The sequence below is a fragment of the Bufo gargarizans genome, chromosome 1 (genome assembly GCF_014858855.1).
Source record: "Bufo gargarizans isolate SCDJY-AF-19 chromosome 1, ASM1485885v1, whole genome shotgun sequence".
Lineage (NCBI taxonomy): Eukaryota > Metazoa > Chordata > Amphibia > Anura > Bufonidae > Bufo > Bufo gargarizans.
Genome location: NC_058080.1, coordinates 287,498,154 through 287,512,653, shown reverse-complemented (window position 1 = coordinate 287,512,653; position 14,500 = coordinate 287,498,154). Strand labels below are relative to the sequence as shown.

The following is a 14,500-nucleotide window of genomic DNA, read 5'->3' as shown; positions in this document are numbered from 1 at the left end:
ACTTAAGCACTTTTGATATGGTAGAATGGTATATTGTAGTGGTACATGCTTTTGTAATTTCTTTTTCAATTTGTTTTCATGCTGCCAGCTATATCTGTGAGCTACAAAATGTATGTAGTGCAGTGTGTGATCATCACATACTGCACTACATACATTACACACATGTATACATCACATGCCCCCTCACAGTAATAATGACAAGATATGTGCCCTCTTCACAGTAGTAATGCTCACACATGCCACCTCACAGTAGTTATGCCCAGATATGTGCCCCCTCACAGTAATAATGCCAAGATATGTCCCCTCTTCACAGACATAATGCTCACACATGCCCCCTCACAGTAGTTATGCCCTGATATGTGCCCTCTTCACAGTAGTTATGCCCTGATATGTGCCCTCCTCACAGTAATAATGCCAAGATATGTGCCCTCTTCACAGATGTAATGCTCGCACATGCCCCCTCACAGTAGTTATGCCCAGATATGTGCCCTCTCACAGTAGTTATGCCCTGATATGTGCCCTCCTCACAGTAATAATGCCAAGATAGGTGCCCTCTTCACAGATGTAATGCTCGCACATGCCCCCTCACAGTAGTTATGCCCAGATATGTGCCCCCTCACAGTAGTTATGCACAGATATGTGCCCTCTTCACAGTAGTTATGCCCTGATATGTGCCCTCCTAATAGTAGTTATGCCCTGATATGTGCCCCCTCACAGTAGTTATGCCCAGATGTGCCCCCTCACAGTAATAAAGCCAAAATATGTGCCCTCTTCACAGATGTAATGCTCGCACATGCCCCCTCACAGTAGTTATGCCCAGATATGTGCCCCCTCACAGTAGTTATGCCCTGATATGTGCCCTCCTCATAGTAGTTATGCCCTGATATGTGCCCCCTCACAGTAGTTATGCCCTGATATGTGCCCTCTCACAGTAGTTATGACAGATATGTGCCCTCTTCACAGTAGTAATGCTCACACGTGCCCCCTCACAGTGTTTGCATTTCTTTCTGGCAAAGCTACCTGGTTCCGGCCCGCAAAATTTATACCAATTCTAGTGCGGCCCTCAGACGAGAAATGGTTGGGCACCACTGTATCAGATCATCCATGCTGCCTCACCCAAACCTTGACAAAAGAGACAGGTTTCTTCTGGCTACCTGCCTACTATTCTGAAGCTGTCAACCGCCTGATGCCACACATCTGATGCCAAGTGCTCCTTCTTACACCCACCATCGTCAGCGGGTACTGGTATTGCCACCCATCTCCCTACTTTGTCACCGAGTCACTATGTGGTCTCCTGATGCTTCTGCCACCTTACCACCCAGGTCTCCTCATGCTGCTGTTGCCGCCTCCACACTATGTTATTGTGCCACTTTGTGGTCTCCTCATGCTGCTGCTGCCACCTCCACAGTATGTCAACATGCCACTCTTTGGTCTCCTCATGCTGCTGCCAGCTCCTCCCTATGCCACCTTGCCACTCTGTGGTCTCTTCATGCTGCTGCCAACTCACAACTCTGTATCTGGACCACTCTGTGGTCTCCTCATGCTGCTGCCACCTCCATACTATTTCACCTTGCCACTCTGTGGTCTCCTCATGCTGCTACCAACTCACAACTCTGTCTCTGGGCCACTCTGTGGTCTCTTCCTGCTCCTGCTTCTGCCTCCACACTATGTCACCTTGCCACTCTGTAGTCTCCTCATGCTGCTGCCACCTCGACACTATGTCACCTTGTCAGTCTGTGGCCTTCTCATGCTGCTGCTGCCACCTCCACACTGTCATTGTGTCACTCTGTAGTCTCCTCATGCTGCTGTCAAATCACTACTTTGTCTCTAGGCCACTCTGTGGTCTCCTCATGCTGCTGCCAAATCACCACTCGGTGGTCTTCTCATGCTGCTGCAACATCACTGGTCTGTGGTCTCCTCATGTTGCTTCCACCTCACCACTGTCACTGGGCCAATCTGTGGACTTCCCATGCTGTTCCCACCCTCCCCACTCCATGACTGGGCCACTATTTTGCCTTTTTGGCCTGGTTGACGTAATCATTTATCTGATCTGTCAGAAGGAAGGAAAAATGAGACGCACAACGGATCCTGTCTTTGTAGCAGCTGTAAGGCCTGTATGGTCCCATCAGAATTGGCTTATGATTTGGTAGCCAAAAGCAGGAGTAGGTACAAAACACAGAAGACGTGTCATCTCTGTTTTGGATCTACTCCTGTTTTTTTGGGGGGTTTTAGCAATACTGATGAATTACTGACCAAATGCTGACCGACTGAATAAGGATGATCAACAGACAGAATCCATTTTTTGGGGGGTTATTGTTCTGACTGATCAGAGGAAGTGCAAAATAACCAGTGATGTCAACACAAACTTACTGCTGAAACCCTCTCTACTCTGTCAAGGGGTGCTCTACTTGTGTAAGCGTTTCATAGAACAGGTTCTGTAGACATCTGTGTGAAATCAGCTGATGACAGTGTAAAAGGAGTGTGCTCTTTCACGCTACAGTAGAATCTTGGGCCTCTGTATAGTTCCTTATACCTGGTGCTAACATTGACCTGTAAGGCTGAGTTGACACTTGAGTTATTTGGTCAGTTTTGGCCCCGTAACTGCCCAAATAAGTGAAGTATGCAGTGATTCTAAGAACAACACCTCTTATGTGTGTGTCATACTGACTCACAGTATTGTTTCACTACCACAGCAGACTCCCTATGCATGTTACTGCAAGGCACATTGTTCTACACCACTGTACAGGCTCTCTGCACCCAGAAATAAATTCGGATCAAATTGAATCTTTTCGGAAAATTCGGAGAACCAGCCGAATGGAATTTTTGAGAGATTCGCAAAATTAATTTCATTGTATGGAAATACAATGACAATAAAGGTCTTATCTATCTATAATTAGGAAACTAATAGCAGGCTTCAGTGTAATCAAATAATCCTCCATTCCAGCACAGTGGCCATCAGCAGACCTGAAGTGATGGGAACCTGTTCTTGGTCACAAGACCGCTGCAGCCAATCAGTGGTCTCGGCAGTTATGTGTTCAATAATTGCTGGTCAGTAGCAGAAAGTAAGCAGGCTAATAGGTGGTATAAACCTAAGCCTGTATTACACCTGCCGATTTTTTGGCAGATGATCGCTAACAAGTGTTAATATGAATGCTCGTTAGCAATCATCTTGCAGTGTAATACTGCCGCCGATTGCCAGATGAACGAACAAATGCCCATTCATTTGGCAATCCAAATCTTTTGACATTAAAAAATTAAAATTTGCAGGTGGCAGATTGTGGTGTCTAATCAAGATCTCACACCGGCAAACCTCTATACAGCATGGGGATGAGCGATGGCATAGTGATCGCTCCCTCCCATGCTGCAGAGGTCTCCGCTGCTAGGGAGCAGGCGATTGCCGGGACAGTCAGCATGCACTTAGATAACTCTGATGCAGTTTTGGACTGTCTAGTCTAAGTTTACACTGTCTAAATCTTACACAGCATTATTAAATCTGCCTCAATGTTATTTGCAGCACTTGTAGCTGCAGAAACTGTGTTTAATATACTAATACTGTTGAAGGCTTCATCGTTGCCCATAAATTGACTGCTTAGTCTTATCTTATTTACTAGCCAAGATTTAGACTTGTACCAAAGCATTTAACTTAATTTTAGCATTACATATACTACAGACAAATTCTTATGTTTTAAATTGTCACATATTATCTGAATTATTTTTATTGAAAGAAGCAGGAAACTACATTCAACATAGGCTTCTACTTGGATAAAATGATGTACATTATTAATAAAGTCGGATGCCATTCAGTCATGAAACCAGAATAAAATGGCCAAAGGGAAGCCCAGAAATGAAGTTATAAATTATCAAAGTCACTTAGAGCATTGGGGATTGAGGAGAAAGCTGCAGTAGTGAAGCTAGGATAATGTTTCAAACTTGAGATATTTTTCAAATAGTTAACTACTTGGAAAGCAACAGACTCTGGGACCCTTATCTATCTCTAGAAAGGGGCACACAAAGTGAAGGAGAGCAGACCGCGTATGCGCAGCCAACCTCCACTCCCTTCTATGGGACTGCTGAAAATAGCATGCTCTTTCCACTCTTCTTCACTTTGCAGGCTCTGTTTTAGGTGGGACCCACAACTATCAGACATTGGTAGCATATCCTAACAATAGGCCACCCATGATTGAGATGACACAACCCCTTTAAATATTCTACATCATCAGGAGTGATCTGCAGCCACTAAGCTTTTGTGCTTCTTGCATGAGAATGTGTAAACACCAAGGATTCTTGTGCCACTGTCTTGTAAAGAAACAAAAGGGAAAAGCTTATTTTTTAACTGATACAGTCTGTGACTGTTTCTTTAAATGAGAACCCCTAGGGATTAAAGAACTTGTGTTTTAAAGTTTGACGTACAAGGTTTGGGTTATCTAAGAATTCCGTTATAACTTATGGTCCGTGATGGTGGAATTCATAACAAACTTCTTAGATAACTCGAACCTGAACCATGTACGACGAACTTGAAAACACAAGTTTGCTCAACACTACTGACCACCCTCTTACAACTGTCCATGTGGGGCAGCTTGAGTCTGCCAGTCCCTTGCTTGAAATCCCCCTCTGTGATGCCCATATGCCCCGATTGGGCATTATGACAGGATTTGTCTTCATGAGACAACCCCTTTAACAACATTTTAGTTTAAAATAGTTAATGCATAAATAAATCAATACAAGGGTAAGTCATATGTGGCCTAAAAATTCTGCATATGCACCACTGAGTTGTTTGAATGATAATACCTAATATTTCCATTATAAATCTTGGGTACAGTACAACTTAGAATCTTCTCATTTATGGTTTTTATATGCTCTTTATAGTGTCATATAAATTATCAAACAAGCACAAGTTTGACAGATTTGGAAGATTAATCTCCAAAATATCATTGAAGTAACAAGTCACAGTGTGGCTACTGTGGGCATGATATATATATTTCTTCAGTTCCTGTGGTGACGTTAAACGCTTCATGAGCTCAGCCCAAGCGTAAAAGCCACAATGCAGAACATGAAACCTTGCCTAGGGAGATTTCAATATGACTAGTAAAGATCTCCGGCTCACTACATGCTTCACTAACCAAAGAATGTGAATGTATAACTTTTCTACGCATTACTCTTTACCTGAAATAACAGGGAATACAGTATATTCCAACAATTAATTAAAATTGCTGTCTACTACATTTTATCGGATTACATATTAAGATGGGGATCACGACACTTAAAAGCGATACTTATGACTACATCAGCATAAACAATTATATAGAACTGGAAAATATAATTTACTGAAAAAAAAGAATATAAAAAGATTTCAAGCAGAAGAATGCTAAATGACTATATTCACTGGATTTAAATCCCCTTCTACTCATCATGTAAACCATACTGTCCCACAGCAGTCTGCAAAAGGGATGGGTTTTCTGCTGATTTGTGCTAAACCAGAATTGCAGTGCAATTATGAGGCCAGAACAGCGTAGAGCTTACCATAATATGTCATGCAATTTGGGATTCAAATATCGGTATGCATGGTAATGTTCTGCAGAACAAATTTCTCTACCTCCCATTGATCAGCAGTTATCACCAGGAAAAGCTGCACAGTTGCTGCAGGAAAAATCTAATATTACATGCTAACCATTCAAAGGAATGGATGTTCATTGATGAATGAGCTGGGTTAGTCTGAACAGGAGCTCATAGAGGGTTGCACCTTTTATTATGTCCATAAGGCCTCATGCACACAGAGTTTTTTTTTTGCAGTCCGCAAAAACGGTTTCCATTGTTCCGTGATCCGTGTCCGATTTTTCTTCCGTGGGTCTTCCTTGATTTTTGGAGGATCCACGGACATGAAAAATGAAAAGAAAAGTCAAGTTTGCCTTTGAATTGATAGGAAAAAACGGACACGGATCACGGACGCAGATGACAATCTTATGTGCATCCGTGATTTTTCACGGACCCATTGACTTGAATGGGTCCGTGAACCGTTGTCCGTGAAAAAAATAGGACAGGTCATTTTTTTCACGGACTGGAAACAGGGATCACGGACGCGGATGCCAAACTGTGCATTTTCCGATTTTTCCACGGAAAAAAACGGAACAGCCGCGGATGCACACAATGGTCATGTGCATGAGGCCTAAGGCATAGAGACAAGGCTTACATTAAAAGCATGAAAAAGGGAATTCATTCTCTGCAATATGGCATACACAATAAAAAGTCTGTACAGTTTTTTTCCCATCGTATAGATATTGTAGGTCATAGAATGAATTTATATATGTTTTCTTAAAAGTAATATATGTAATATAACATAGTTCTAGCTGTATATTAGTATTGTACTCCGCACATTCAAATGAATTAAGTTGAACTGTGAAGAACATAACTGTTTCATAAAGGGAAACATCCTCCTTAAACTCACTGTGTGAATCCAAAGTACTGAAAAGGAAGCCACAATGTATACTTACCAGTTGTCTATACACAGCAGTAAAGGCACCAAAATAGGCAACACATGCGGCAGCAATGAAAACATTTCCTATAACATTTGAGATCTCTTCTTCAAAATTTTCAATGCTTTCTTTCCACCGAACCTGTTCATCACCTAGTGCTGCCGTCAGTTTTCCTGCCCTGTTAAGTCGTGCTTGTGTAAGGGCCATTGTTTTAGCTAGGGTAAAGAATAAAACGCTTTTAAATTAACACATATGAAATTGGAAATACAAATATACAAATGATGAAAACATGAAATACATTCGGGAAAAATATATTTTATTATGAAGACGCCACTTAATCTGACATGTTGCCATTAGGTCCTTCAACTAGAGCATTAGGTTTTGGGTCTCTCACATATTTGCATCTTAGCACAAAAAAAAAAAAATCTGGCCATAGAGCCATTGGCCTGTCGTTAGCCAGGGAATGGTGGGATACAAATTGTAACAAAGCCTGGCACCAAATAGAATCCCACTCAATTAAAGAGGGTTCCTTGAAGGACTGGTTGATTAGCATATTATGGAGCAGGAAGGTCCCTGATGTTTCCCTGCAAACCGTGAGGCACGTGGGGAGAATTTGGTTACACTTTCATAGCTCTTATGCAGACTCTACGGACACCCTATTCTCCCACTTTGACGCCCGCTCCTTGGAGTGGATTTTGAGAAATATAAATCTTCGAAAGTGGCAGGACCGAGGAATTGAGAAGGTCTCCCAACTCATTGGCTCTGCAGGGGTTCTCCCGTTTGCCACAGTCCAACAGGTATTTCAGCTTCCAACAGGCGAAATATTTAATTATCTCAGGGTTAAGCATCTCTTGTCGTCAATTATTACTAAACCCCCTTCTACGCACAAAGGGATCCTTCAACTCTACTGCTTTCAAAACTTGCTGAAAAAAGGGGCGACAGGGCGTATATATGACTACATGGGGGATAAGTCTGAGCTTGTCAAATCCAAATCATTCCAGAGGTGGGAAAGTGTGTTGGGCAGTTCATTTTCCACGGCTGAATGGTCCTCTGCTATAAGTTTTTTTGGCCTCCAATTTCAAGTGTGTCACACATTATGAAGCTGGGGTTAAAACGCTTTTAAATTGGTATTATACACCCGAGAGATTGCATGTTATTTATCCTACATCTTCTCCTATGTGCTGGAGGGGCTGTGGAAGCGTGGGCTCCCTGCTCCACGTCCTGTGGGCATGCCCAGCTGTCACTGATTACTGGAAACAGGTATTTACATTGCTAGGTGAAATATCTGGCCAACATAACCCCCCATCTCCAGGAATTGCTCTTTTGTTTTTAGGCATTCGGCAATTCTGCCCATCGTATAGACCAGTGGTGGGGCATGTTTTGCTTAGTGCCAAATTGGTTATTACCCGCCATTGGAAGGAAACGAACCCCCCCAGTCGTTGCGGAGGTGATTGCTGAGCTAAATAATACTTGCAGGTATGAGAGGATGATTTCGCCTTCTGTGCTTTCTCCTATGAAGTATAAGCGCACCTGGGATCCATGGATGGCCCACCCAAAATTCTCCAGGTAGACAATCATTAATGATTTAACACCATAGGGGAGATAGTCGTTGGTGTCTTCCTTTGAGCATTCCTTTTAGGGGTCCCTCCTGCAGCCAAGCCTTATGTGTAGACAGGTTTGTGTTTGACACTTGTTACTTATTGTTTTAGTGTTTACTGTGAACTCTAAAGATTGTATTCTGAATGTGCGTTTGGCTTGATCTTATGGCATAATTTCCGCCGGATGTTAAATTAGACATGTCTTTCTAACAATGGAACCCTTTATGATTGTAATAATTCGTATCATACGTGGCTGCGTCCACTTTAATGTACCTATACAATGCCATGTTTGCTATCACTTGAATAAGAAAAATTTCAATAAAAACGTTGAAATCTAAAAAAAAAAAATCTGATACAGTGAGACTTTTACAAAAGACCACCTTTCTGGTAAGACCACACTGTTACCCACACACACATCAGATTTTCAGTTCCATCATATATTATTAATACTAGCCATTGTCTTAGAGAAGACTACCCCAATAGAAGACCATTTTTAAAATGCAATTTTGGGTGGTTGCTCAAAGAGGTAGTACTGTATTTACTTGTGGAAAATAAATAGCATACATATTGAAATAAATAACTGAAAATAATTAAAATTACTCTTTCCCCCATTTTTTATATACATAAAATGTATATTTTCTCCAGACAGGCATCCATCAATAATCAGATGCAATTTTGTATTAATATAATGTACAGTAAATAAATGAAATACGTGAATTTATGACATTATGAATATGTCATTTTTCTGCAGTGATCCACAGCAGTATCCAAAGAAACTGAAATGCTGAGGTACCCATTAGAGTATAAAGTAATTCCCCAGAGTAACTGTGTAGTGGCATTGTGGGACAGTGGTAGATTAGTCAGATGCACCAGTAAAATGTAAACGTGCCATGAGTTAGTATGTTTGTTGTTACTGGTGCTTCCCCATTGGCACAGGAATGCCCAAGAGCAGAATGCAAATTTTACTGGTTACCAAGGGTTTCCTTTTCTCCAAGGCTTTTATCATATTGATCCTGCAACTGTTTAATTTGTTCTTCTACGTCTTTCAATTTTCTTTGCTTCTCTCGAAGAGTGGCCACAGTAGCATCAAGCTCAACCTAAAGAAATGGGAAAGCAATCTTAACATTTATAATTTCAAAAGGAACTAATAATGCTAAAAATACCTCTTTATTTCATGCCTATCTTTGCATGATGGACATGCATTCTACTTTCATTTTAAAACAACACTGATTTGAAATGTATGAAATACGTAGGATTAAAGAAGATTAACCGCTTTCACTGCAAGGGGATTTTTTTCATTTTATAACACTGGTAGCAAATTTCAAATTTCAACATGCACAAATAAAACCTAAATAAAATAAAAATAAAAGTCATATTAAGCACCCACATACCTGTATATGACACCTGACACTGGTAGAATGACCCTCAGCACTTTATACACAGAGACACCTTCATACAATTTTTTTTCAAGATGTTAAATTGCATAAAAGTTAATACTAATGGGCTAAATTGAGACCCAAACAAAGTAATATGGAACACACACATTAAATGTCATCATGTTCAGAGCTGACAAATGCCACTTAGGCCCAAATTTACATGAACATATCTTTATAAAATTACCAGAACTGGAGAGATCAAAAATCTGGTTTTAAGCTAAACATTTTAAAAAGGTAACAGCCTGTAAAATATGTGTACTCCCAAAACCTATATATTTCCCGAAAGCAGCCAACCTGAGGATGCCTTGCCTGGCTGTTAACCATGTCCACTTTCATCTAACTTTGTGCAAAACAGGATTTTAAAGCATGCATCAAAACAAACTCACATCCAAGCAGAAATTTACACAAAAAAAAGTAAAAAAAATATACCAAAGGCATATACAGTAAGTCAACAGTAGCTTTTTTCAAAAACATTGTAACATGAGCTATATTATAATTGGTTGTCATCCACAAAAAATATATACAACAACTGCAAATAGCAGCTATTTCACCAAAAGCTACATTTTCTAAGAGCACACAGAATACTATGTATAAAAACAGAACTTAATAACTAAGACACAACCATTGTCATGCTACTTTTAGCAAATAGTGATTATAAGCAGAAATTGCATGAAAATTAAAATGAAGGCACCGTTAACAGTTGCATTTAGAATCCAGCAGCCTGATACGGGTGAGGATAAGACTACCGGAGCTCACTGTATTCAGCATTGCCAGATATGACCACGTACTACCGTATCCCCATTGACTATAATAGGATCCAGCAGAGAGTTGCCACTTTCCGGCATAAATGCCAGGAATCAGCTTGTTGCGTGCAAAATAGCAGCAGTGGAGGAGTTAAACTGGTAAAGTTGTTCTTTCTGTGGAATAACAGGTGTCAATTTGTGCCCTTATTAAAGGTAGGAGGGCAGCAAATGCTGCACATGTTGGTTATAGTGCATCTGAAATACTGGGCAAATGGGTTGCTCCAGACATTGTTCGGATCAAGAACATACTTTGATTAAAAAGTTTATTGGAGAGGGACAAATGTAAAGATAAGTGCAGCAAATCATAGGCTGCTCAGCTAAAATGATCTCAAATGTGGCAACCAAAACCTGAAAGACACGGAAGGAAGTAGGAAACTAGTATGTACTGTATGTACTACAGATGGTACTTTTGGTACTATATATATATATATATATATACACACACACACATATACACACACACACTACTGGTACAATGGCTGGTTATTTGTGTGTATAACAGCTAGTACTACCGACTAACTAGAGTTAAGAGGACACCTGGATGTTCGGGTTCGGCCGAAGTCAATGGGAACCCAAACTTTTGAGCACTAAAATGGCTGTAAAAATGTAATGGAAAGGGCTAGAGGGCAGCAAATGACGTCAAAATGTGGTTAAGAGCATGGCAAGTGCTCTGCAAACAAATGTGGATAGGGAAATGACTTTAACTAACATAAAATACGTAAAAATAAATAAATAAATCTTGGTCTAGGAGGACCAGGTCCATATGGAGTAGGAGGTTGAGGAGGCGGTGTAGGTGGAAGCGACGGTGGAGGAGGAGGTGGCCTACTCTGGTTTTTGGCAAAGTGATGAGGGGCACTCCAAATTTAGGAAATGATAGACCGCGCTATGTAAATAGGTCAAATATTTAATATAATGGACCAATAAATAAACATATAAGCAGTAAAAACATACATGCAATAAAACAGTATCTCAGGTAAATCTGGACACTGGATGAAAAAAGTCCCAGTATATCCTCTAGTAACAAATAATGACCATAAATGATTGCAAAGGATGATGGAAATGAGTGGATGTTAATCCTAATCTGTGGCCCAGCGTTATGCTCCGATAGGACAGGATAAAAGGACAAACTCTTTCAGCCTCTTGTCGGCAATGCTGTATCAGCACTCTATAATGTCCCAACAACCGTGGATGTGTCCCTCTTCCCCAGCAGGATAAACAGGTAATAATAACAGTGGCAGATATACTTTACCACACTTCGTCACACATGCTGGACAGTCTGCTCGCTTCTAGTGCCGTTCTACCCAACACGGCGTCCCACATGGTATGGAGTCTCCAACGTGACGTCTCACGTGACTCATCGGCTTCACTGCGGTACGGTGTCAAGCGCTCAATGCGATCCTGGATTGTGTGCTCCAGCGCATCCAATTAGAGGATAATGCACAGTAGATGGTGACTCAAATAGTCCATAAAGGGGCAATAATCGCAGAAATAAACGAATCCCGTGAATAGATCCTTGCAGATAGAAAAAGCTCACTGTCCCAACAGAACCAGACGCTTTTCAGGGTATACACCCCTTCCTCAGTGGTGGTAACAGTGAGCACTTAGTATCCTTTTATACCTTTCCAAAGGCAAAGTTTGGGTGGCACTAGGCTAATTGGAGCAATGGAAAACTCGGTCCGGAATCCTGATCTCATTATGATCCAAACTCTAACCTAGTTAGGACAGACTTATAACAAAAATGCAAATGCATTTTCATGTATTTCAGTAGCCACTTCAATACTTGGGTCAAACTTAACAAGGAACCATCAAAATGTAAATATTCTAAAGTTAATATGCAACTAAAATGCACAATCTTCATATAAAAATATATAAAACATAAAAAAAGCATAAAAACATAAAAGACATAAAAAATGCATCTGCAGTGTGGATGCGTTTTCACTGCGTTTTTGATGCGTTTTCTATTGGAAACATCCAAATGGCACCTGGGAGGTGTGGTTATCTTGTCTAGAGTTGGCAAACACTAACCGTCATCCGCCATACCAGAATTAGACACAGATAACAGAATGATAGGGGAGGAGAACCGAGCAGGGAGGAAGGAACAGAGTGCTGATAAACAGCCTTCCTCCCTTATGTTCATTGCATTGGAAAGGGTCAGGAGACCTTGGAGAGGTGGGAATCATATAGCCTCCATGTCTAGACAGGAGTCTCGCCGTATCTTTAAGTTTGATTCCCTCATTCCTAGGGGCCTCAATGCCAAATTAGAGTTATTTGTATTTCTCTGAAGTATGGGGGACGAGCCGGGTGGTGACGCAGGATCAGAGTCTGGCTGTTTATCAGCACTCTGTTCCTTCCTCCCTGCCCTATCATTCTGTTATCTGTGTCTAATTCTGGTATGCCATTTCCATTTTTCTACCATACGGTCTGGGTGGACCGGGAGGTGAGCACCCTGATCCATTCGTTCTGTAGCAGCAGCCGCTATTCCTATCTTGATACTCTGGTTTTAAATTTTATTTTTAAAATTAGGGTACACCCCAAAACATTGGGAAATATAACCTGTGATAACCCCCTCCAGTCATGCTAAACACACGTTCAGACAATACACTGGCTGGGCAGGCCGGCACCTCCAAGGGGTAAAGAGCAACCTCAGGTCATGTGCCCAATTTGGAGACCCAGAAGTTGAAGGGGGCAGACCCGTCATTCAGTACGTGTAGGCGTGTGCACACATACTGCTCCACCATGTTGGTGAAATGCTGCCTCCTGCTAAGACGTTCCATACTAGCTGGTGGTGCTGGTTGTTGTGGCGTGCAGACAAAGCTTTTCCACATTTCGGCCATGCTAACCCTGCCTTCTGAGGTGCTGGCGGTGCCCCAGCTGCGTTGGTGACTCTTCCTCGTCCTCTGCCTTCGCCTTGTGCTTCCACTGTGCTCCCGCTGTCAGGTGGAAATGACACTAGCAGCGCGTCTACCAGCGTGCGCTTGTACTCACGCATCTTACGATCACGCTCTAGTGGCGGAATTAAGGATGGTACGTTGTCCTTGTAACGGGGATCCAGCAGCATGGCCACCCAGTAATCAGCACAAGTTAGAATGTGGGCAACTCGGCGGTCGTTGGGGAGACACTGCAGCATGTAATCACTCATGTGTGCCAGGCTGCCCAGAGGCAACGAAAAGCTGTCCTCTGTTGGGAGGTGCATCGTCTGTGTCCTCTGTATCCCCTCCTCCACGCACCAGTGATGGCCATGAGCTGGTCTGGGTGCCACCCTGCTGTGAACATGGTTCCTCCTCCTCCTCCATCTCCTCCTCCTCCACCTCCTCATCCTCCAGAACTGTGCCCTGGCTGGACAATTGTGTACCTTGGGTTTGTGGGTGCAGGAACCCACCCTCGGAGCCACTTGGGAATGACTGGCCGGAATGACCTACGAAATGATCCCTCTTCCTCCTCCTCCTGTGCCATATCCATTATCGCCAGGAGCGTTTTTTCAAGGAGGCATACAAGTGAGATAGTAACGCTGAGAACGGCGTTATCGGCACTGGCCATGTTGGTGGAGTACTCGAAACAGCGCAACAAGGAACACAGGTCTCGCATGGAGGCCCAGTCATTGGTGGTGAAGTGGTGCTATTCTGCCGAGCGACTCACCCATGTGTGCTGCAGCTGAAAATCCACTATCGCCTGCTGCTGCTCGCACAATCTGGCCAGCATGTGCAAGGTGGAGTTCCACCTTGTGGGAACATCGCATATGAGGCAGTGAGCGGGAAGGCCAAAGTTACGCTGCAGCGCTGACAGGCGAACAGCAGCAGGGTGAGAACGCAGACAGCGCGCACAGATGGCCCGCACTTTATGTAGCAGCTCTGACATATCGGGGTAAGTTTTAAGGAATCTCTGCACCACCAAATTCAGCACATGCTCCAGGCAAGGGATGTGCGTCAAACCAGCTAGTCCCAGAGCTGCTACGAGATTTTGCCCATTATCAACCACCACCAGGCGGGGCTTGAGGCTGACTGGCACAAACCACTCATCGGTCTGTTGTTCAAGGCCCGTCCACAGCTCCTGCGCGGTGTGGGGTTGGTCCCCAAAACAGATAAGTTTTAAAACTGTCTGCTGTCGTTTACACCTGGCTGTGCTGAAGTTGGTGGTGAAGGTGTTACGCTGACCGGATGAGGAGCTGGTAGAGGATGAGGAAGCAGAGTAGCAGG

At 42.7% G+C, this 14,500-nt stretch overlaps 1 protein-coding gene across 1 annotated transcript in view; it reads right to left on the bottom strand.

Moving 5' to 3' along the window:
• The window catches only part of DNAH6 (dynein axonemal heavy chain 6), a 363,279-nt gene that overhangs the window by 168,711 nt on the left and 180,068 nt on the right, over positions 1-14,500 (bottom strand). Inside the window, exons 53-54 of the mRNA XM_044304479.1 lie at positions 9,042-9,165; positions 6,489-6,685 (exon numbers count right to left, since the gene is read on the bottom strand). Coding sequence (XP_044160414.1) covers positions 6,489-6,685; positions 9,042-9,165 — 321 coding nt within the window. The remainder of the gene's footprint in view (positions 1-6,488; positions 6,686-9,041; positions 9,166-14,500) is intronic.